The sequence below is a fragment of the Haematobia irritans genome, chromosome 5 (genome assembly GCF_050003625.1).
Source record: "Haematobia irritans isolate KBUSLIRL chromosome 5, ASM5000362v1, whole genome shotgun sequence".
Taxonomy (NCBI): Eukaryota; Metazoa; Arthropoda; class Insecta; order Diptera; family Muscidae; genus Haematobia; species Haematobia irritans.
This window is the reverse complement of record NC_134401.1, coordinates 163,889,605-163,915,627: the sequence shown is the minus strand read 5'-3', so window position 1 is coordinate 163,915,627 and position 26,023 is coordinate 163,889,605. Positions and strand designations below refer to the sequence as shown.

Below are 26,023 nucleotides of genomic sequence, written 5' to 3'. Positions count from 1 at the left end.
AAATCATGACACGAATTATGTTCAAACATATTTGGAGACTGTGGCTACTTCTTAGGTTTGGTATAGAAGCAGTCCTATATTTTAGGCTCGCTTAGACGAGTTTTACCAATGGAGGTCCCTGTTAGTAATGAATGCTGCCCGGTTCTAGCGACATGGTAATAGGTTTCCTTTTTATAACCGAGTCCAAACGGTGTATCACAATAGGGTGAAGCCACTTACCGAAGCTTTAAGAAATGTCAGCAACATTTTTTTTTGAGTGATAAACATCCGCTGGAAGTTTCGATCTTCATTCGATCATGGAATTGAACCTACGACTCTTTATATGCAAAACGGACATGCTAACTAACCATTGCACTACAGCCATTCCTTCACACAAAAAACATTTTTTCTGATTCAATCACGAAATTAATTGATCCAATTAATTTTTTAATTGAAATGTCTTCAATCACAGAAATGATAGTATCAATTAAAAAATTAATTGATCCAATTAAAAAATTAATTGATACTATTAATTTTTGTGACTGATTTTTGTTTCAATTAAATAATTTGTCGATTCAATTAAATTTTTAATAGAATATTTTTTAAAACTCTATTAAAATTTTAATTGGAATTAATTTTCGTGAAATTTTTTTCTGTGTTCAAATTGGATTATAGTGGCAATGAATTGTTTTTCAAGGTAATTGTAAATACAACATGTGATGAGTCTCGTTACCATTAAGATTTTCTAAAAGGTGGCACAAAAAGTGTCATTCTCAAACAAAGGTTGCACACTAATTACAAAAGGGAGAAAAAATTATATAAAATGAAGAAAAAAGTCTGGTATTCCGATGTAGATCTAACTTAAGCTTACAATTAGATTATCTTCACTTCATCGAATTTTAGTCCCTGAAACGGACACTTCTGGAGAGACTCGATTTTATCAACTATTCTTTGCATATTTTTAGGCGACACAAACTACGATACGAAAATTATAAAGTGCTCACAAAAATATATGCATATGATGGATTAATATACCGATTACAGGATCCGGGATCAAAATTTAAAGAGATAGTCCACTACAAAAGGAATTGTTTAAAGAAGTGGCACAAACGTGTTAAAAAGTGGCACAAATATCAAAGCCTTTAAGAAGGAGCAAGCCTATGAAAACTTTGGCTAATAGGCGTTGTATTTTGTCTTTAATATTCATTTATAAACTTATTTCTGGTGACATCGATTGCCCGGGTTTACTTGAAAATATCCAATTCAGGGTTCCTCTTAGGACTTTGCGTAGTAGTGAGTTGTTTCATATACCCCGTCATAGGACTAATTATGGTTCCAATGAACCAATGAGCTGAATTTAATAATATCTCCAATGAGGATATTGATATATTTGATACATTTTCTAAATTTGTTAATATTCTGGATTTAATATATTTTTAGTTTTAAGTAGTAGTAAATAAATAAATAGATAACATTGGTGGTGTTACAATGGAATGAAATCGTTTAGCACTCTGGTCACTCCTTGTGGGTGTTTTTTTTTTTTGAGGACATAACAAATGAAAGGACTTCTGGAGAAGGGTATACTTAAGTCGTTCTGACTATGCTCGCTAGTTTTCAGTTTAGTTTCTATACGTCATATTACCATACCCAAAGAACTTCTATTGGGTGACAATTAGAATCTCCATATTTGAAAATTATTAATTGTATTTTTTTTGTTAGTTTTGCAATGTTCACTCCATTACCAAAAAAATCTGCTATGAATATTAATGAGCAACAATAAATAACGAATTATGTTATAAATTTCATACCTCCTTTACAGAATTCATGAAATGCGTGATGAAAATGATGAATTGCCTGGTAATTTTCTGCACGAACTATACAAATGGGCTTTGGAATGTGAGTAAGCAATCATAATGATTACGATGATGCCAATTTTAAATATTGGCATATTTAAAAATTCATAATTCATACCCCCGTCCTCATTTCATCATTTTAATTTCAGCTGTGGGTCGTGTTGCATTGGACACCCGTTTGGGTTGCCTAACACCCGAAGGCAATGAGGAATCTCAAAAAATCATCAATTGTATTAACACTTTCTTTTGGGCCGTACCTGAATTGGAATTGCGTATGCCATTATGGAGATTTTATCCAACAAAAGCTTATAAAAGTTTCATCAAAGCTTTGGATGATTTTACCGAGTAAGTCGTCCTTGTGATTAAAATGAAAAGACAAATTTCCATTTAAACCCCAGCAACAAATCGAAATAATACTCCTTTCCTTCTTCATAGAATATGCATGAGGAACATAAGCCGGACCATGGATGCTGCGGATGCTTGTAGTGCAGCAGCAGAGCATAGATCGGAAGCGGATATCAGTATTGTAGAGAGAATTGTACGCAAGACAGGCAATCGAAAATTGGCAGCCGTATTGGCCTTGGATCTCTTTTTGGTGGGTGTGGATACGGTAAGTAAAACAGGCCTGAACCGAGGAGGAAGGAATCTTACAAACGAAAGGAAATGAAAAGTAAAAATTTCTTTCGTTTTTATGGTATTGTTAAAATTTTTCCGCCGACTCGAAGACTTCTGTGGCTGTCTCCTCTACCATTTATCAATTGGCCAAAAATCCTGAAAAACAACAAAAACTTTTCGAAGAATTGCAACGTTTGTTTCCAACACCACATGAAGCGGAAATTAATCAAAATGTCCTTGAACAGATACCGTATTTAAGGGCATGTGTCAAGGAAACCTTAAGGTTTGTATGCCAAAATGAGAGAGAGAGAGAGAGAGAGAGCGCAAGAGAATATGCTCTCAATACCAATCAAACATTAATGAATCCAACTTTCATTTATTATTATCACAGAATGTATCCAGTGGTCATTGCTAATGGACGTAGTTTGCAATCAGATGCCATCATTAATGGCTATCACATACCAAAGGGTGTAAGTTATGGTCCCAAAAACAGCAAATACAGAATTGCAAAATGAAATGAATTTTTAAAAAGCCTTTTCCATTTTAACGTCATTGCAGACAAACGTTATCTTTCCCCATTTGGTTGTTTCAAATGATCCTACATATTTTCCAGAACCTAAATCATTTAAACCGGAACGATGGCTGAAGCAAAGCGAAATAAGCTGTAAGTAGCAGATTTTCTGAAGGATAATGGGGGGGAGAGCAAAAAACGGGTTAAGGTGCTAAAGGGAGGAAAAAGGCTAAAGAGATATATATAAACAAAACTGAAATTGTAAATTTTCATAGAAATTAGAAATTTTCATAGAAAATTAAAATTTCAATTTTCTATGAAAATTTGAATTTTCATAGAAAATTGAAATGTTCATAGAAAATTGAAATTTAAATAGAAAATTCAATTTTCACCGAAATTTTCTATAGAAAACTAAAATTTTCATAGAAATTTTCTATAGAAAATTAAATATTTCATAGAAAAATTAAAGTTTTAATAGAAAATTGAAATTTTCATAGAAAATTGAAATTTTTATAGAAAACTGAAATTTTCGTAGAAAATTGAAATTTTCATAGAAAACTGAAATTTTCATAGAAAATTGAAATTTTTATAGAAAATTAAAATTGTCATAAAAAATTGAAATTTTCATAGAAAGTTGGATTTTTAAATTTTCATAGAAAGTTGTAATTTTCATAGAAAGTTGGAATTTTCATAGAAAATTGGAATTTTCATAGAAATTTAAAATTTTCAAAGACAATTCAATTTTCATGGAAAATTGAAATTTTCATAAGAAATTGCAAGATTCATAGAAAATTGAAACTTTAAAAGAAATTGGAAATTTGCATAGAGATTTAAATAGAAAATTCAATTCATAGAACATTGAAATTTTCAAAAAATTTTCATAGAAAATTAAAATTTTATTCAAAGGAAAATCAAATTTACATATAAAATTGCAATTTTCATAGAATTTTTTATAGAAAAGTGAAATTTTCATAGAAAATTGATATTTTCATATAAAATTGAAATTTTCAAAGAAAAATCATATTTTCATAGAAACTTGAAATTTTCATAGAAAATTGAAATTTTCATAGAAAATTGAAATTTTCATAGAAAATTGAAATTTTCATAGAAAATTGAAATTTTCATATAAAATTTAAATTTTAAAAGAAATTGGAAATTTTCTTAAACATTTTTTTTATAAAAAATTTAAATTTTCATAGAAAATTAAAATGTTCATAGAAATTTGAAATTTTCATAGAAAATTGAAATGTTCATAGAAAATGGAAATGGAATTTCATAGAAACTGGAAATTTCCATAGAAATAGGATTTTTTCATATATAATTGAAATTTTCATAAAAAAATTACATTTTCGTAGAAAATTTAAATTTTCATAGAAATTTAAAATTTTCATAGAAATTTAAAATTTTCATAGAAAATTAAATTTTTCATAGAACATTGAACTTTTCATAGAAAATTAAAATTTTCATAGAGAATTGAAATTTTTATAAATAAAAAAATGTTAAATTTAACCGCAAATGTGCTAAAATGGTCATACTGCTGGATATACCTCTTGTTCTATTAAAATATCTTTCTCTCTCTCGGTCTTCTTCTATTACTCTATTGCTATGATATCAAAAGGTTAGATGTCACTCAAATTCCATGTTTTACTTTAGTTCATCTATACCTAACAGTCAAACTGAAAATTACTATTAAAGCAATTTCCTGGGTATTGTATGTTTCACATTTAATCCTAGCACTTTAATTATAAGCTCTTATGAAGGCTCTCCCTCCTTCTCTCTTCATGGTGATGTACATGGTTTTTGTTATTTGTTGTTGTTTGTATGCTACTGCATCAAGCTCTCAGAGTGAAAACAAGAACATCTAACATCCACTTGTTTGAAATATAAACAACAACAAAATACAGAAACAGAAGAATTGAAAACATTTTTGTGATGTGTACATTTTTTTCATTTGTCTTGTCTCTCTCTCCTTAGATGAAAACAATTCGAATGCAAATAGATGTCCACAGGATGGCCACAAAATACATCCCTTTGTAAGTTTACCATTTGGCTATGGGCGTCGTATGTGTGTTGGACGACGTTTTGCGGAAATTGAATTACATACACTGTTGGCAAAGGTAAGTAACATCCTTGTACTTTGGAGAAAGGGTCATACAAAGTGGCCATTGCTGTTGATGAGGAAGATAGATGAGTGTTCACAAGGGGTCTCTAGCATCCTTATTCTCATGCTCTCATGCTAATGCCCTCTTATACAAGTATGTCCCTTGGATATTCAACAACAGATTTTTAAACACAACATTGAGATTCAAATTGGAAATTCATTGACATAGCGAGGACATGGACCATGTTGACAACTACTAGCTTTATAATTCTCAATGCTCTCTCTCTCCCTTCTCATCAGCATTGCCTACTGCATTTATATAGATATTTATATGGGTGTGTGTATCTTTATTTTCTCTTGTGTTTATTTATTTGTCTCACTGCAGATATTCCGTAAATACAAAGTGGAATACAATCATGGCGAACTGGAGTATAAAGTCAACTCAACCTATATTCCCGAATCACCGTTGAATTTTAAATTAACTGTCAGAAATGAATAAAGTTTACGGGACCCCGGACGAGTGAATCAATGACGGTGAAGGCATGAAGCTGAACTGAATGAAAAGCTGATATGGATACGGTGATATGGATGTGAGAGCGAGTCTCACATCCACACAGAATATAAAAGTATTAAAAAAACAAAAAAGAAAAAAAAAAACGACCCATATAATTTAAAACGAACAAACTTTTTTTATATTGTAAATAATTTATATGAATTGAAAAATGTATGCATATCACATACACTCACACAAGTATTAAAAACAAAATATATATGTACGTATGATAAAATTTATATGTGATGTGTGGATTTTATTACAAAGCACGTGGCTGGTTTGGAGATAAATCCAGATTTTTATTTTTTTATTTTATATAAAGTAATAAGTAAATTTTTATGTATTTAATTACAATGAAATTCTTGCATATCTATAAACACCAATGGGAAATTTCTATAAAAAAATTTCTTTTTCTGTAACAAATTCAAAGATTCATAGAAAAATTAATTACATGTACAAAGGGTGCGATTCTCGTATACATTTTGTACAGCACATAGCCGTTGAGCGCATCCTGCATAAAAGAATCTATTAAGTTAAATAGAGAAAAAAAGAACTACGTACGGCCATATGTTCGGATGGACCGAATCTTGTGTTGTCAGCACAATGGATGGCGTACAGAATTCTACCATAAACAGTCATTAAGAAAATCTCAATTGTCTTTATGAAAATCTCAATTTTCTATGAAAATCTCAATTTTCTATCAAACAGTCATTCGCTTACTATGCCTATTCTTTAAATAAACAAATTTAAGAAAATCGCAATTTTCTATGAAAATCTTAATTTTCGTTTTGTTTTGTTATTGTTGGTTTTGTTCTTTAAGCATTGTTGCTGTTTTTTTATTTCAGCTTAAAACCATACATTTATTTGGGCAAAGCCCTATAGACTGCAAGATGGTTGGATGGAGGCACGTTTCGGAATTACAACATTCCTCATCAGCATCCTCTACTTGCAGCAAAACTATCAACCAATTATCAGAATAAATTCAGGCAGTTCATTAAACCCAACAATGAACCACACTTGAACCCCCCGAAAAATGGTTTTGCATGATAGCCGGCTGAAAATTTAAATTTTCTATGAAAAGGTTAAGTTTCTATGAAAATCTCAATTTTTTATGAAAATCTCAATTTTCTATGAAAATTTAAATTTTCTATGAAAATCTTAAAATTCTATGAAAATTTAAATTTTCTAAAAATATTTTTGAGTGTTGTTTTATTAGTCGTCCAAAACAAAAAAATTTAAATTTTCTATGAAAAGGTCCAGTTTCTATGAAAATTTTAATTTCCTATCATAATTTAAATTTTGCTATGAAAATTTCAATGTTACTATGAAAATTAAAATTTTATATGAAAATTTCATTTTTCTATGAAATTTTCTATAAAAATTTTAATTTTTTATGCAAATTTCAATTTTCTATGAAAATTTCAATTTTCTACGAAAATTTCAATTTCCTATAAAAATCTAATTTTTTTTAATGAAAATTTCCATGTTCTATGAAAATTCAATGTTATGTGATAATCTCAATTTTCTATAAAAATTTCTATTTTCTATGAAAATTTCTGTTTTCTATGAAAATTTCAATTTTCTCTGAAAATTTCAATTTTTTAGGAAAATTGCAATTTTCTATGAAAATTTCTATAAAAATTTAAATTTTCTATAAAAATTTTCATACAAAAATTATTTTTATAAAAATTTCAATTTTCTATGAAAATTTCAATTTTCTATGAAAATTTAAATTTTCTATGACAATTTCAATTTTCTATGAAAATTTCAATTTTCTATGAAAATTTCAATTTTCTATGAAAATTTCAATTTTCTATGAAAATTTCAATTTTCTATGAAAATTTCAATTTTTATAGAAAATTTAAATTTTCTATCAAAATTTCAATTTTCTATGAAAATTTAATTTTTCATAGAAAATTTAAATTTTCTATAAAAATTTCAATTTATTATGAAAATTTAAATTTTCTATGAAAATTTCAAATTTCTACGAAAATTTCAATTTTCTATAAAACTTTATTTTTTTTTAATGAAAATATCCATTTTCTATGAAAATTCAATGTTATGCGATAATCTCAATTTTCTATAAAAATTTAAAGTTTCTACGAAAATTTCTATTTTCTATGAAAATTTAAATTTTCTATGAAAATTTAAATTTTTTAGGAAAATTGCAATTTTCTATGAAAATTTCAATTTTCTATAAAAATTTTCATAAACAATTTGTTTTTATGAAAATTTCAATTTCTATGAAAATTTCAATTTTCTATGACAATTTCAATTTTCTATGAAAATTTCAATTTTCTATGAAAATTTCAATTTTCTATGAAAATTTCAATTTTCTATGACAATTTCAATTTTCTATGAAAATTTCAATTTTCTATGACAATTTAAATTTTCTATGACAATTTAAATTTTCTGTGAAAATTTCAATTTTCCATGAAAATTTCAATTTTCTATGAAAATTTCAATTTCCTATGAAAATTTAATTTTTTATGAAAATTTCAATTTTCTATGAAAATTCTATGTTGTGCGATAATCTCAAGTTTCTATGAAAATTTCATTTCTATGAAAATTTAAATTTTCTATAATAATCTCAATGTTGCTATAAAATATTGTCTAACTTTCGGGCCATAGAATTTATGTTGAATAATTGTTCATATTAGGTAAATTCTTTTTTGTTAATTGTATCCTAGTATAAGATTTGGAAAATAAATAATGCTAAAATAAAAGTGCTAAGTTAATAAATGATAAATGAAAATTTAAAGGCTAAATAAAAAATGCTAAATTTAATCGGAAAATGCCAAAAAGATCATACTGCTGGATATAACTCTTGTTCTATTAAAATATCTTCTTCTCTCTCTCTCTCTTTCTCACGGTGTTCCTCTATTACTCTCTTTGCTATGATATCAATCAAATACCCGAGTTTTATAGCGCTGTGAACGATTTCTCTAAATTTAAATAAAATATCAGAGTATTATGATTAGAAAGCTTTTAATTACTCCGTTTTTTATGTTTTCATAGATTTTATCTGTACGACAGACATTAAATGTTAACGCGTGTAACCTCATAATAATGTAATTGGGCATACCTACGTAATCTCAGAGATGTTTCAAATATCTCAGAGAAGAGGCATCTCTCGTACACTCAATTTGTTTTATTGCCACAATTGACGATTTTAGCAGTTGTTGTTGTTGTTATTGTGCTGTCGATATTGGCAACGCAACAATGAACGATAGCTGAAATCATTTGAAGTTCAACACTTTTTTTGTTTTGTTTTATTTTTTTTATCATGAAATTATGATCTCAAATTACCATGGAATTACTCAATGAACCTTGACATAATACACAACAGCGCCTCCATGGCACTTGAGATGTTGTGAATAATAAGAAATACCGAATATTATGTTCAATAAGAGAAATGAAAATCAAAAGAATTTATTGTCGTCCCTAAGCTCAAAATAGTAACTGAGGCTATGCTATTATAGTGGGTGGGTGGTTTAAGTGGTGGGAGTACTTACTATTTAGCAGAATCGTTTAATTGATATTCGTTGCTACGCGAGAAGCACTCTTGAACACCGGCATCTTGCCATAGCCGTTTCATGGCAGCTAAAAGTTCCTCTGAGAAAGGTTCAGTGTCGTGCATACGTGAACACACATCAAATACCATTTTGGAATCATTCTGGAAGAAAATAAAACGATAACATGGGTGTTAAATACGAATAAAAAAAATCCTACAATAAAATAAATTAGATATAATTAAAGTGTAATAGAAGGCATAGAGGGTCGTTTGTATTTTCAATTATTTTTTTAATTGAGTATGAAATTATATTTAGATATCTAGAAAAATATTTTTAAGTAAAAAAAAAAAAAAACAAAAAAAAAATTTAAAACCTTTCTAAAAAATTGTGTCATCCCCATGGATTGTAAAAAAATTGCATTAAAAACGATTATTCCTGGAAGGTTTGCCATTAGGACCTCGAGATTTCAAATCAAGTTTATATGGGGTCTATATAAAAACCAAGAACGCATCAAACGCTTCTTCAGATGTCGAAAAACGTTGACCTCTCATTTTATTTCTAAACGTACGGGAATAAAAAGAATTGATTCGGTGCCAGTCAGGAATATACGAAGCCGCCGTGGTGCAATGGTTAGCATGCCCGCCTTGCATATACAAGGTCGTGTAATGCTGGTGACATTTCTGAGAGTTTCAAAGCTTCTCTAAGTGGTTTCACAGCAATGTGGAACGCCGTTCGGACTCGGCTATAAAAAGGAGGTCCCTAGTCATTGAGCTTAACATGGAATCGGGCAGCACTCAGTGATAAGAGAGAAGTTCACCAATGTGGTATCACAATGGACTGAATAGTCTAAGTGAGCCTGATACATCGGGCTGCCACCTAACCTAACCTAAGAATGTACTTCGGATGACCCATCAAATCGATGTTTTCAGTGCTCAAGAATGCAGTTATTTCAGCCGATGGGTGAGAGGCTCGCATTGTTGTGGTGAAGCAGAGGATGGAGCTGTCAAGTTGCGCCGCCGACCATCTTTTGAATCAAATTTAGCGCCAATTAATTAAAAATACCGATATTAATGAGAAAAATTTATTATTAATTAATGGAATTTTTTGCCAAAAATTTTGAACCTTCCACGAATTTAGTGAAAGTCGTCGAAAATCAGTTGTTATTTCGGAAACCATTGATACTGAACGCCAAATTGTAAGATCGTCATGTGATCAAACGCTCAAAAAAGGGTTGTGTCGATTGGTCGAAAGAAATGTTCCAAACATACGATTGTGGTGCCTAAAGGGTGATACGGTCAAAATTTAAACTTGACGTATTTCTTTCAATTTTGCATTTAAAAAACCTGAACACCCCTCATTTTGAAGGTGTGTGTGTGTGTAGAATGTTGCTCCTATTTTGATTTTGGAATTCACTCTTCAGTTGTCAAAATGCCGTCCAAGCAAGAAGAGCAGCGTATCAAAATTTTGCTCCCGTATCGCGAAAATCCGAGCTACTCGCACGCAAAGCTGGCAAAATCGCTAAAAGTTGCCAAATCAACCGTTACAAATGTAATTAAAGTGTTTGGGCAACGTTTGTCGACAGCCAGGAAGTCTGGATCGGGGGGAAATCGAAAACCGGAAGCCGCTGAGACGACAAAGAGAGTTGCCGGTAGTTTCAAGCGAAACCCTAACCTCTCTCTCCGAGATGCCGCAAATAAGCTGGGTGTATAGTCTACAACCGTGCATCGAGCCAACAAACGAGCCGGACTATCGACTTACAAGAAGGTAGTGACTCCAAATCGCGATGATAAACAAAATACGACGGCCAAAGCGCGATCCCGGAGGCTGTACACGACGATGCTGACGAAGTTTGACTGCGTGGTAATGGACGACGAAACCTACGTCAAAGCCGACTACAAGCAGCTTCCGGGACAGGAGTTTTATACGGCAAAAGGAAGGGGATAGGTAGCAGATATTTTCAAGCACATAAAACTGTCAAAGTTCGCAAAGAAATATCTGGTTTGGCAAGCCATCTGTACCTGTGGCTTGAAAAGCAGCATTTTCATAGCTTCCGGGACTGTCAACCAAGAAATTTACGTGAAAGAGTGTTTGAATAAACGTCTGCTGCCTTTCCTGAAGAAACGCGGTTGTTCCGTACTGTTTTGGCCGGATTTGGCAACTTGCCATTACGGTACAAAGGCCATGGAGTGGTACGCCGCCAACAACGTGCAGGTGGTTCCCAAGGACAAGAACCCTCCCAACACGCCAGAGCTCCGCCCAATTGAGAAATACTGGGCTATTCTCAAGCGGAACCTAAAGAAGACAAAAACAAACTGCTAAGGACGAGCAGCAGTTCAAGGCAAACTGGCTTTCTGCGGCGAAGAAGGTGGACAAGGTGGCTGTACAAAATCTGATGGCAGGTGTCAAGCGTGAGGCCCGGCAATTCGGATTTGGAAAAGCGAAAGCCTAACTGAATATTTTTCCTGAATTTTATACTAATTGAACTTGAAAAAGAAATTTAATTTGATTTTTTAAATAAACGATTTCACGCTTTCACGATTTACACGCGTTTTCCCTTGACCAAATTTTGACCGTATCACCCTTTATACCCTTCCAAGCAAATGATCGCCTGTTTGTTCAGAAAAACTGGACATGTTGCAATCGTAGCACAAGAAATTCTGAGTGGTAAACAATAATTTGTTTTGCAATGTGTCTTCCAGGAAATCAGGACGACGGCGTCGTCATGATTTCCGACGAAGTCGGATAACTCTTCACCACAGAGAATAATTTTTGTCGGTCGGCTGACACACACGCTTGTTTCTACCGCTAGAACAATGCAGAAAAGTAAATTCTGAGTGCTACACAATCATTTGTTTGTCAGTTGACGTCGAAGACGGATCACTCTTCATCCTAGAGAATGAAGGCGACCCATTTTTGTCGGTGGCGCCTGACTTTAAATTTTTGCTTCCGGCGGAATCGGTGTGATTCAAATTTATCTATTCGGCGGTGGTTATAAAACTAATACTGAGATTAGTTGTACAACCTATCTTACAATCAAATTTACACTTTTTTCAAATTTTCTGAGCTAAAGTTTTGCAAAATTATTATAGCAGCTTGATGTTGATTGGCTTTGCGAAAAATAGAAAATTGCAAAAAAGTGATCAAAAAAGAAATTAAAGAAAAAAGGGTCATAAAAAACGAACCGCAATCAATCTAACAAAATCCAGAAATTACTTTTGTCCTCTCATCGAATATGTCCTCTCATTGAATATTGCGTCACAGTGTTATTAAAGTCAAGAAAACTTTCTCAACATAGAATAGTTCAATTAACTAAAATATAATTAAATTGACTTTAGAGCCAAAATGATACACTTTTTTTTGAGTGTAGAAATTTTTGGGGATTTTTCGACTTTTGAAATACTTTCGGTGACTTTTGCTGTTAGGAATTTTCGATTAGTAAATTTTGGTCACTATCAAAAGCCTATTGATTGATTTTACTCAATTTTCATAAAAAAAAAAACTAAAAACTATTAGTCGAATTTAAAGATTACAACAGGTCTGCATCGATTTTTATTGCGCTTAGTCAAGTTATTTTTGTGAAATAGAAACGTCATTAATGTGGTTTTTTCTGCATAGAAAATCAGTTGGAGGGATTGAGTAAATTTTAAACAACATCAAAGATCAATTCCAGTTCAGTTTGAATATTAATATGTTTTATTTTAGTTTTAGAACATTTTTCTCCCTACAATACGATTTTCAAGATTTGCATCCCTAGTTCTGTTAGCCCCTAAATCATTATGTCAACTTACTTAGTTACTATTTGACCTAGTCATTACTTTGTGTGTTAAGTGGGGGAACTTTAGATATCCATATAAGTGTGTGTTTGGGTGTGTGTGTGAGAGTGAGTGAGGGAGAGTATTTGTATGCATATAGAGTATTACTTACCTCTCTTTCATTATTACTAAACTGAATACTAAGATTTGGCATTGCTCTAAGTATTGCAACTAATGATTGTATTGTGTTGCTGTATACAACCGGTCTATACTGTTTGAAATCTTCAGGAGTGAACCCACTTTCGTGGATAATTTTCATTTGTTTAACAATTGTACTTTTGCCCGATTCACCAGCCCCTGAAAATGGAAGAGAAGAAAGACAGAAATGTTTTTGTTAATTATTTTTTTTTTCGTTTTAACATTGTTATTAATGAAATAAAAAAAGAAAATTTTGTTGAAGAAAAAAAAAAACATTTTTGATTAAAAAGTTAAACAAAAATGGAAATTTTATTCACCAACAAAAAAAAAAAAAAAAACAAGTGTAAAAAACTCACACACGAGGTGATTTTTGTTCTTCTTTTTTTCACGTTATTTATGTATAGGATTTTATGTTGTTGTTGTTTTTTTGGGATGTTCTTTTTAATGTCTTCAACAACAAAAGCATTAAAATTTTGTGTTAACACTTTTATTTTCATTCTTCAATGAATGACGGGCCGACAGGCTGACTGACTGTCTTGCTGCCTAAATGACTGAAGATCTCACCGAGTGAGTAAGTGAGTGCATAAGTTTGAATGAATAAATGACACCGGTGAATATGTAAGCATCTTGGGCACTCTATAGCACAGATGGATGAATGCTTACTTTGGTGCTTTGGATACCATAGAGTGGCCTAATGGCTTTTTGAAGTGCAAAATACTTGATGTGTGTTATGGATACACAATACAAGGTATTCTGTCGTTCTGTCTATCCATCTCTATGATATCCCAATTTACAAGACACATTCGAGTATATGAATGAGGCAGAGATTTATACACATAAGACTATATGGGTTCATCATGATGGGTTATAGATATTTTGTAAAAACAAAAATACAATAAAACAAAACTAAAAATCTTCAAATCTTAAGTAGAAATCTTTGTTGTGTAGAATATTAACAAAAGGGAATAATATATAATAATAAATAAATTTTTAGATTGGTTGAATTCTTGATGTTTTGGTAGATATTGCAAAATATTCCTCTCCACCTAAGAGGTACTTCACAAATTTTCTATAGGAATAAAATTTTGACAAAATTTTGTATAGAAATAAAATTTTGATAAAATTTTCCATAGAAATAAAATTTTGACAAAATTTTCAATAGAAAAAAAAAATTGACAAAATTTTCAATAGAAATAAAATTTTGACAAAAATTTTTTATAGAAATAAAATTTTGACACAATTTTCTATAGACATACAATTTTGACAAAATTTCTATAGAAAAAAAAATTTGACAAAATTTTTAATAAGAGTAAAAATTTGACACAATTTTCTATAGGAATAAAAATGTTCTCTATGAATTAAATGTTGAAAATTTTTTCTCTACGAATAAAAGTTTGCAAAACTTCTCTAAAAAAAATTTTAACAAAATTTTCTATACCAAAAATTTTTGAAAAAAATCTATAGGAATAAAATTTTAACAAAATTTTCTATAGAAATAAAATTTTGACAAAATTTTCTATAGAAATAAAATGTTGATAAAATGTTCTATGGAAATAAAATTTTGACCAAATTTTCTTTAGAAATACAATTTTGACTAAATTTCCTATAGGAATAACATTTTGACATTTTCTATAGGAATATATAATTTGGCAACATTTTCTCTAGGAATACAATTTTGACAAAATTTTATCTATGAATAAAATGTCGAAAATTTTTTCCCTAGGAATAAAATTTTGCAAAATTTGTCAAATTTTGAAAAAATTTTCTATAGGAATAAAATTTTGGCAAAATTTTTTTATAGAAATAAAATTTTGACAAAATTTTATATAAGAATAAAATTTTGACAAAATTTTATATAAGAATAAAATTTTGACAAAATTTTATATAAGAATAAAATGTTGACAAAATTTTATATAGGAATAAAATTTTGGCAAAATTTTTTAGAGAAATAAAACTTTGACAAAATTTTCTATAGGAATAAAATTTTGACAAAATTTTCTATAGAAATAAAATTTTGACAAAATTTTATATAAGAATAAAATTTTGACAAAGTTTTCTATAGGAATAAAATTTTGACAAAATTTTCTATAGACATTAAATTTTGACAAAATTTTCTATAGAAAAAAAATTGACAAAATTTTTAATAAGAGTAAAATTTTGACAAAATTTTCTATAGGAATAAAAATTTTCTCTATGAATTAAATGTTGAAAATTTTTTCTCTAGGAATAAAATTTTGCAAAATTTGTTAAATTTTGAAAAAATTTTCTATAGAAATAAAATTTTGAAAAAATTTTCTATAGGAATAAAATTTTGGCAAAATTTTTTAGAGAAATAAAATTTTGACAAAATTTTATATAAGAATAAAATTTTGACAAAATTTTTTATAGGAGTAACATTTTGAGAAATTTTTTAGGGGAATAAAATTTTGACAAAATTTTCCATAGGAATAAAATTTTGGCAAAATTTTCTATAGACATTAAATTTTGACAAAATTTTCTATAGAAAAAAAATTGACAAAATTTTTAATAAGAGTAAAATTTTGACAAAATTTTCTATAGGAATAAAAATTTTCTCTATGAATTAAATGTTGAAAATTTTTTCTCTAGGAATAAAATTTTACAAAATTTTATCTAGAAAAAAAATGATAACAAAATTTTCTATACCAAAAAATTTTGAAAAAAAAAAATTCTATAGGAATAAAATTTTAACAAAAAAAGAAATAAAATTTTGGCAACATTTTCGTTAGAAATACAATTTTGACAAAATTTTCGATAGGAATAAAATTTTGACAAAATTTTCAATAGAAAAAAAATTGACAAAATTTTCAATAGAAAAAAATGACAACATTTTCAATAGAAAAAACATTTTTTGACAAATTTTTTTTAAAGAAATAAAATTTTGACACAATTTTCTATAGAAATAAAATTTTGACAAAATTTTTTATAGAAATAAACTTTTCTAAAGAATAAACCTTTGACACAATTTTCTATAGAAATAAATTTTTGACAAAATTTTTTATAGAAATAAAATTTTGACAAAATATTTTATAGAAATAAAATTTTGACAAAATTTTCTATAGAAATAAAATTTTGAAAAAATTTTCTATAGGAATAAAATTGTGACAAAATTTTCTATAGGAATAAAATTTTGGCAAAATTTTTTAGAGAAATAAAATTTTGACAAAATTTTATATAAGAATAAAATTTTGACAAAATTTTATATAAGAATAAAATTTTGACAAAATTTTTTATAGGAGTAACATTTTGAGAAATTTGTTAGGGGAATAAAATTTTGACAAAATTTTCCATAGGAATAAAATTTTGGCAACATTTTTTAGAGAAATAAAATTTTGACAAAATTTTATATAAGAATAAAATTTTGACAAAATTTTATATAACAATAAAATTTTGACAAAATTTTCTATAGGAATACAATTTTGACAAAATTTTCTATAGAAATAAAATTTTGACAAAATTTTCTATAGGAATAAAATTTTGACAAAATTTTCTATAGAAATAAAATTTAGACAAAATTTTCTATAGAAATAAAATTTAGACAAAACTTTCTATAGAAATAAAATTTTGAAAAAATTTTCTATAGGAATAAAATTTTGACAAAATTTTATATAAGAATAAAATTTTGTCAAAATTTTATATAAGAATAAAATTTTGTCAAAATTTTATATAAGAATAAAATTTTGACCAAATTTTCTATAGGAATAAAATTTTGACAAATTCTATATTTTGACAAATTTTCTATAGGAATAAAATTTTGCCAACATTTTCTATAGGAATAACAATTTGTCAAAATTTTCTGTAAAATTAAAATTTTGCCAAAATTTTCTATAGGAATAAAATTTGTTAACATTTGCTCTAGGAATACAATTTTGACAAAATTTTCTATGGGAATAAAATAATGACAAAATTTTCTATAGAAATCAAAAACTGTAATATATAATTGTTAATTAAATAAATTCTACTTGAGAGTTTTTTCTCATTTCATTTCACAATCACGACAAAAAATAGTCTTTAAAGGCGTTAACATTTAATTAAAAAGAAAGCATAATTCAAACATAAGATTTCAATTTTAATTAAAAGTTATCATTTCATATTCTTCTTGACACTTAGCATTGGTTTCATCAGTTCAAGATATGACATTGACCTTTGCTAATGGCTCCCCATTTTCAATTTTTTTTAACATAGCATAAAACAATTAATTATAATATTCGCGTTTAAGTATTAAGAAATTTCTTTTCGTTTTTCAAGAAGGCAATGGCCAGATAAAAACGAAAAATAATGAAACTTTTGTCTAGAGAGACAATTTATAAAGTTATGAGACCCAAGTGACAAGAATGATCAAATATTTTCAAGTTTATTAACGCGTCGTTGAAGAAATATATCAAGAAGACGACAATGCTTGCATTACAATATCATCTATGTAAAAACATCAGCAAAAGTATGCATAAGGGAAAATGTAATTTCTTTTTATATACAATTTTTATCTTCAATTTTTAAATTGCAATTTTCTTGAAAATACCAAATTTTAAATCTGATTTCTTAACTTTTCAGTGAAATTTGTCACAAGAGATGAATATATTTGTCAAAATTTAATTTCTATAGAACATTTTGTCAATATTTTATTTCTATAGAAAATTTTGTCAAAATTGTATTTATATAAAAAATTTTGTCAACATTTTATTTCTATAGCAAATTTTGTCAAAATTGTATTTCTATAGAAAATTTTGTCAAAATTTTATTTCTATAGAAAATTTTGTCAAAATTCTATTTCTATAAAAATTTTTGTCAAAATTTTATTTCTATAGAAAATTTTGTCAAAATTTTATTTCTATAGAAAATTTTGTCAAAATTTTATTTCTATAGAAAATTTTGTCAACATTTTAATTGTATGGAAAATATATATAGAAAATTTTCTCAAAATTGTATTTCTATAGCAAATTTTGTCAAAATTTTATTTCTATAGAAAATTTTGTCAAAATTTTATTTCTATAGAAAATTTTGTCAAAATTTTATTTCTATAGAAAATTTTGTCAAAATTTTATTTCTATAGAAAATTTTGTCAAAATTTTATTTCTATAGAAAATTTTGTCAAATTGTATTTTTATAAAAAAATTTTGTCAAATTTTATTTCTATAGCAAATTTTGTCAAAATTTGATTTCTATAGAAAATTTTGTTAAAATTTTATTTCTATAGAAAATTTTGTCAACATTTTAATTGTATGGAAAATATATATAGAAAATTTTCTCAAAATTGTATTTCTATAGCAAATTTTGTCAAAATTTTATTTCTATAGAAAATTTTGTCAAAATTTTATTTCTATAGAAAATTTTGTCAAAATTTTATTTCTATAGAAAATTTTGTCAAAATTTTATTTCTATAGAAAATTTTGTCAAAATTTTATTTCTATAGAAAATTTTGTCAAAATTTGATTTCTATAGAAAATTTTGTCAAAATTTTATTTCTATAGAAAATTTTGTCAAAATTTTACTTCTATAGGAAATTTTGTCAAAATTGTATTTCTATAGGAAATTTTGTCAAAATTTTATTTCTATAGAAAATTTTGTCAACATTTTAATTGTATAGAAAATTTTGTCAAAATTTTATTTCTATAGAAAATTTTCTCAAAATTGTATTTCTATGGAAAAATTTATCAAAGTTTTATTTCTATAGAAAATTTTGTAAAAATTTTATTTCTATAGAAAATTTTAATTCTATAAAAAATTTTGTCAAAATTTTATTTCTATAGAAAATTTTGTCAAAATTTTATTTCTATAAAAAATTTTGTCAAAATTTTATTTCTAAGGAAAATTTGTAAAGAACCTCTTAGTTGAGGAGGAATATTTGGGAAAATCTACCAAAGCACCAATAATTCTATCAATCTACCAAAGAGAAAAAATCTACCATTTTTGGTAGAATTCCACCAACAGTGGCAAACGTGATAGAGATGCATAAAGTTATCATTATATTGGTGAGATAACCAATTTAGTATTGAGAACAATGATAGTAAAATTTAGCATAGATAATCTTAATTAATGTTAATTAACAGACAATGTTAAAATGACCATATTAGTAATTTTAACCAATAGAAATTTAGAAGTACAGCGAACATTCTAGTGAGACTATAGATTATAGACATGCAAATAAGATGAGATATCTCTTAATGTGAGAATAACATTGTGATACATAAATTTATCATTGTGTTGGTGAGAGTAGATAGAGTATCAAGAGCAATGACAGTAACATTTAACATAGATCATCTTAGCTTATGTTAGTTAATGTTAATATACAGTTAATGTATATGTAACAAAATATTAATATCAAAAAACAAACTATGTTATAATGATCATAACAGTAATGTTAAGGAATACAAATTTAGCATTACAAAAAAAAAAACACTTATTTCAGGAAGACATGTAAATTAAATGAGATGTCTCTCAATGTGAGAACTAGTGATACATAAAGGCATCATTTGTGAGATAACCAGAGTATCGAGAACATTGACAGTAACATTTAAAAACTTTCGTTAAAGCCACAAATAACATAAAAATATGTTATAGAGTTAATGAAAATATTAACATGACATATGAAAAATGATAGTAATGTTAATAGCCCACATAATTGCGGCTCAGTTCTTATTTGGAAAAATGAAAATTTCTATAAGAATTTAACAAATATAAAAATTTTAATTTTCTATAACAATTTTAAATTTTCTACAAAAATTTTAATTTACCATAAAAATTTAAAATTCCATAAAAATTTGAAATTTATACAAATTCAATTTTTTTATAAAATTTTAAAAATTTTACAGAAAAAATTAAATTTAAATTTTTGATATAAATTTAAAATTTTTATATAAAATTAAACTTTATTAAAAATTTAAATTTTCTATAAAAATTTTAATAAATTTTCAAATTTCGTAGAAATTTTACATTTTTATAGCAAATTTTAACTTTCTATGAAAATTTAAAATTTCTATAAAATTTATAAAAATTTTATTTTTTTTATAAACATTTCATTTGTTAACATTATTAAAAAATATATATTTTTTCTTTTCGAATTTCTACGCATTTTCAATTTGTTTGTATAATATTTTTCCATTGAAATTTAGAGTTTGATTATGGTTAGCATTAGTCCTACGTACAAAAAACATTGCTCCGGAAATGTGTGAATAACCGCTCCTATATTCTCACCTCACTGCTGTACCTTTTCACAATTTATTTATTCTAAGAAATATTCATTATTCCATTGTTTTATAAACAAATCGTTAGAAGTAGGTATTCAATAACACTTGAAAACCTCACAAGATTTCATGAAATCAATTTTCAGTTTATAGACGTCTGAAGGCAGCGATGTGAAGAAGGCCGGCCATATAAAATAATACCTCATTATAGTTCATCGATTACATGAAAGAAGGCTGTTTAGTTGGTCGACCCATTCAATGGTCTATCATTCACTTTTCCCATTTGCTCAGTATCCTCGTACACTTATCCTCTTCATTATACGATTTGTGATGCAGATTTGATTATTATGATAATATACACATGTGTACTTATAGTAAAACCTCAAATTTGGTGGAATGCTTGTGGTATATGGAAATGAGATTTATATGGAAAACTAATTTACTAGAAAAAAATATTCGAAATTGAATTTCCAATGCAGATGAGTGAAAAAAAATTGTTTTTGATGGTTGCAATGCCAATATCCTAGATTATGCCGGTAATAGTGGGGATATTTCAGAGTTTAAACTTTTCGTAGATAATAAATAAAGTTTCATAAAAATTTAAATTTTTATAAAAAAACAAAGTTTTTAGAAAAATTTTCAATATCAATTTTCATAAACAGGGAAAGCTTTCTATGAAAATTTCTATTGTCTATATAAATTTAAATTTTCTACAAAAATTTTAAATTTCTTTATAAATTTCAAATTTCTAGGAAAATTTCAAATTTCTAGGCAAATATCAATTTTATATGAAAATTTAAATTTTCTACAAAAATTTAAATTTTCTACAAAATTTCAATTTTCTACAAAATTTTTATTTTCTACAAAAATGCAAATTTTCTATGAAAAATTTTAAAATCTCTTTTTATAAGCCAAATGATGTTTGGAATCTAGTTAAAGTGGTTTTTGGAAGTGTAATGTGAATGCAGTATAACATCATGCTGAGGCATTTTATTAACTGTTTATCTATGTTATTTCGAGTGTTAACATAAATTAAGATGATCTAAAATGTTACTGTAATTGTTCTCTAGATATAGTTATCTCACAAACACAAGGATAACTTTATGCATCTTAATCTCACTCTCACACTGAGAGATATCTCACTTTATTTGTATGCCATATTATCACTGGAATGTTCACTGTCACATGACTGTTATAATATTGTCTGTTTAGGATATTGATATTTTGTTATTAACATATTCATCTCTTGTGAGAAATTTCTCTCAAATAGATGTTAAGAAATAAGTTAATAATTACTCTTTATACTCATTAATTGAAATTTGAATTTTTAATACATTAATGAAATTTTCAAAAAAAAAAAAAAACAAAAAAAATTGAAGAAAAATAGAAAAATTAAATTTTCTTAGAAAAATTAAATTTTCATAGAAATTTAAATTGCCCAAAGATTATTTTAACAAATTTGTATTATTTTTTATTAAATTCAATTTCTGTATCTTTCCATTTATATTAAAAATATTAAAATTTATACCCAAACAATGGCCTTTTATGTAAATACAAACAATTCTATAAGTACTCAATTCGTCATAGATGTCTGCTCATCTAGCTGGGGGGGCTTTGAATGAATGTTTTTCTATAGATTTTTGTTTATATAAAATTTGAATTCATACCCGATACCGGTTAATTATAAACAAATCCAAAGAAAAACTGTGAAACAAATACTGATAAATATGTAGAATAATCTAAGTGAAAATCTGGAAGGACAGTGAGTAGGCTAACAGCAAATAGATAGACAGACCGCATTGAAAATTGCCCAAAGTACCACAAAAAAAAAAAAGAAAAATATATAAACATAAACCCAAGTATCAATCCTAACTAAACATTGGCCAAGCCAATTGTGGAAAAACAAAGAACAAAAATTTAGTAAGTTATTGCAAGTGATGAATATTATTTTATTTCCACAGAAAATGTTGAATTTGATTAAATATGGAATTTAATCCAAATAATATAGCTGCAAAGTTATTGGCTTTAGTTTCTGCATTAAACATTTTTTGTTTAAATATGAAGAAATTTTTTAAAGTAAAAATTTTAAAGATGTTTTACAAATAAATCCAATAATATGGCGTTTTTTTAAATTATTTTTCATTTTTATTCAGTCAAGGCTAATGATTATAGCGAATTTTGAAGATAATAAAAAAATAGCCCATTTGTTGAAGGCCATTGATTATAAATTTGAATTTTATTTTATATTAACATTATTTGCCTTCCCATGTCAATCATATTCTCAATTATTAAGAAAAATTTCATAATACGATTAAAAACCCAAAAAAAAATTGGAAAAGCAATTTAGATATTTAGACATATTGAGTGATACATGTTTTTTTTATTTAGCGCCTTAGAAATGAAAATAGACATTGATGCTTTATATTTAGAAGTTAAAAATGCTCAAACCCTACACGATGTAGATATATTAGATGAAATAGAAAAGCATTGCATATATATAGATAATTTTTGGAAATCACAGTTTTTAAACTAAAAATTCTAAAGTTCTTCTTAACTAAAGTTCTCGAGCTAGATTATCCTGTATACATGTCATGAGCAGAGTAAGCGTTTCGCTATAAAATATCAGAAGAAATGTCGATAATAATAATAAAAATATTTTTTTTTGTCTTCAATCACGAAATTAATTGATCCAATTATTTTTAATTGAAATATCTTCAATCACAGAAATCATAGTATCAATCAAACAAAAAAATGTTTGTTGAAAATCAATTAAAAAACGAATTTATCCAATTAAAAAATTAATTGATACTATTAATTTTTGTGATTGATTTTGTTTCAATTAAAAAAAAATGTTGAATCAATAAAATTTTTAATTGAATATTTTTTTAAACTCAATTCTGTCTTTTGAAAATGCGATTATTGTACAACATTTCCTAGGATAAAAATATATTTCAAGTACCTACAGTTGTGCTCAAAATAATAGTAGTGCTGTGCTGAATTTTTTTTTTCTGCTTCTTCTATTCCTTCCACTAAAGGTTTATTTTATCTTTGTTTTTTACTATATCATTGTTTGGAGTGTGCATAATAAAAAAATACCGTTGGTTTAACTTCTGATGCTATTGTTGTTGTAAAAAAATCGACATAAGAAGAATCCCTTTGCAAGCTCCAAAACAAATAAAAGGGTTATAAGCTAGCTTACAAACAATTAAAAGACGAAAATAATTTAGCTGTCCATAGTCCAAGAAAAGTCACTCTCCTTTCAAAAAAAAAAAAACATGTATCGAAAAGAATAAAGTATGCCCAAGAGGATTTCCATTGGTCAGTACAGAAATGGAGGAACATTCCCCAGTACAGAAATGGAGGAACATTGGATGGATGAGTCAAAAATGGTGCTTTATGATTGAAGAGGATCCCGTCTATATGTTCGGCAGCCTAAACACACTGAGTACAGTACCAATTTTACGACAAAAACTGTAAATCACGATGGTGCTTTAATTTATTTGCTACTACTATTATTTTGAGCACAGCTGTATATACATTAAATATACATAAGTGTGCAATTATTCTACTAACTGTAACACTGCTAATTATGGCCATATTCATTGACAGCATTAATATCAATATCAATATTATGTTTCATGTTAAGCTTCTCATAAAATGTTATGTATTTATGTTATTTCACATGTTAACATAAGCTACTTTGATCTATCTAAATGTTAGTGAGAGGTTATCTCAAAAACACAATGATCATGTTACTCATCTCAATTCTATTTTAACAATGAGAGGTATCTCATTTCATATGCATGTTATTCTCATTTAAATAACAGTTAACTTTGATTTTATTGGTTATTGTACTCATCGTATTATCGATTGTTTTTATTTCATGTTAAGCTTCTCATTAAATGTTATTATGTATCTTACATCTCATGTTAATATAACAGGTTGGCTTATAAGTCCCCGGTCTAACAACGACAAAAAACATATTTTTTTGTAAAAATTCGTTTTTATTATTCAACATAGTTCCCTTCAAGAGCGATACAACGATTACAACGACATTCCAATTTTTTTATACCATTTTGGTAGTACTCCTTCGGTTTTGCCTCAAAATAGGCCTCAATTTCGGCGATCACCTCTTCATTGCAGCCAAATTTTTTCCCTGCGAGCATCCTTTTGAGGTCTGAGAACAAGAAAAAGTCGCTGGGGGCCAGATCTGGAGAATACGGTGGGTGGGGAAGCAATTCGAAGCCCAATTCATGAATTTTTGCCATCGTTCTCAAGGACTTGTGGCACGGTGCGTTGTCTTGGTGGAACAACACTTTTTCTTCTTCATATGGGGCCGTTTTGCCGTGATTTCGACCTTCAAACGCTCCAATAACGCCATATAATAGTCACTCTTGATGGTTTTTCCCTTCTCAAGATAATCGATAAAAATTATTCCATGCGCATCCCAAAAACAGAGGCCATTACTTTACCAGCAGACTTTTGGGCCTTTCCACGCTTCGGAGACGGTTCACCGGTCGCTGTTCACTCAGCCGACTGTCGATTGGACTCAGGAGTGTAGTGATGGAGCCATGTTTCATCCATTGTCACATATCGACGGAAAAACTCAGGTGTATTACGAGTTAACAGCTGCAAACACCGCTCAGAATCATCAACACGTTGTTGTTTTTGTTCAAATGTGAGCTCGCGCGGCACCCATTTTGCACAGATCTTCCGCATATCTAAATATTGATGAATGATATGACCAACACGTTCCTTTGATATCTTTAAGGCCTCTGCTATCTCGATCAACTTCATTTTACGGTCATTCAAAATCATTTTGTGGATTTTTTTGATGTTTTCGTCGGTAACCACCTCTTTCGGGTGTCAACTGCGTTCACCGTCCTCCGTGCTCATTTCACCACGCTTGAATTTTGCGTACCAATCAATTATTGTTGATTTCCCTGGGGCAGAGTCCGGAAACTCATAATCAAGCTAAGTTTTTGCTTCCACCGTATTTTTTCCCTTCAGAAAACAGTATTTTATCAAAACACGAAATTCCTGTTTTCCATTTATTTTTTTCACAATAACAAAGGTTGCTTCACAAAAGACGCTTTATCTCACAAACTAATTGACTCACAGACGTCAAATTTTGACATGAAGGTTGGTACTATATAAAAATAATATGCATTTAATACTAGCGACGCCATCTATGTGTCAGACCGGGGACTTATCAGCCAACCTGTTACATTAAATATACATAAGTGTGCAATTATTCTAGTAACTGTAGCACTGCTACACCCTCAAAAAAAATCGCTTCTCTAACATATGTTCCAAACATATTTTGCAGGAAGCATATATATTATTGGATACTGCCAAAACATTAATATGCTTGTTTTATGTGAACATATTATATGTTTGGAAGCATTTTCAGCCCAAAAATATTATATGCTTGGAAGAATTTTCCCCAAAGAAGATTGTGCTCATTCCCTCACATAATTTTCACTTCCACGAAATTTTTTAGTTCTTGTGACCTTTTTCTGTAATACAAATAATGTTGAAGAAATTATTCAATTTTATATATTTTTTTAAATTTTACCTTTCGCCTGGACGGAGATTCGAACCGAGGACCATACAGTTTGTAAGCCAACACACTATCCACTGGGCTACGTAGCTGTTATAGTCACCAGTAGACAATTATCGTTTTAAGTTACATTTATATAGCATAGTTTGCAGCTCCCACGAGCCCATGCAAACATAACATTATT

The 26,023-nt window shown here is 27.9% G+C and overlaps 2 protein-coding genes across 12 annotated transcripts in view; one reads left to right on the top strand and one right to left on the bottom strand.

Moving 5' to 3' along the window:
* Nucleotides 1–5,851, top strand: part of Cyp49a1 (Cytochrome P450 49a1) — a 34,542-nt gene extending 28,691 nt beyond the window's left edge. For all 5 annotated transcript variants that reach the window (XM_075312544.1, XM_075312543.1, XM_075312542.1 and 2 more), the window contains 8 exons: nucleotides 1,799–1,875; nucleotides 1,982–2,177; nucleotides 2,268–2,442; nucleotides 2,558–2,730; nucleotides 2,839–2,917; nucleotides 3,006–3,111; nucleotides 4,933–5,075; nucleotides 5,445–5,851. In XM_075312544.1, the coding sequence (XP_075168659.1) occupies nucleotides 1,799–1,875; nucleotides 1,982–2,177; nucleotides 2,268–2,442; nucleotides 2,558–2,730; nucleotides 2,839–2,917; nucleotides 3,006–3,111; nucleotides 4,933–5,075; nucleotides 5,445–5,558 (1,063 nt within the window). In that variant the 3' untranslated portion in view covers nucleotides 5,559–5,851. The remainder of the gene's footprint in view (nucleotides 1–1,798; nucleotides 1,876–1,981; nucleotides 2,178–2,267; nucleotides 2,443–2,557; nucleotides 2,731–2,838; nucleotides 2,918–3,005; nucleotides 3,112–4,932; nucleotides 5,076–5,444) is intronic.
* Nucleotides 1–26,023, bottom strand: part of Galphao (G protein alpha o subunit) — a 159,243-nt gene that overhangs the window by 49,721 nt on the left and 83,499 nt on the right. For all 7 annotated transcript variants that reach the window (XM_075312545.1, XM_075312546.1, XM_075312548.1 and 4 more), the window contains exons 3-4: nucleotides 13,052–13,236; nucleotides 9,128–9,288 (exon numbers count right to left, since the gene is read on the bottom strand). In XM_075312545.1, the coding sequence (XP_075168660.1) occupies nucleotides 9,128–9,288; nucleotides 13,052–13,236 (346 nt within the window). The remainder of the gene's footprint in view (nucleotides 1–9,127; nucleotides 9,289–13,051; nucleotides 13,237–26,023) is intronic.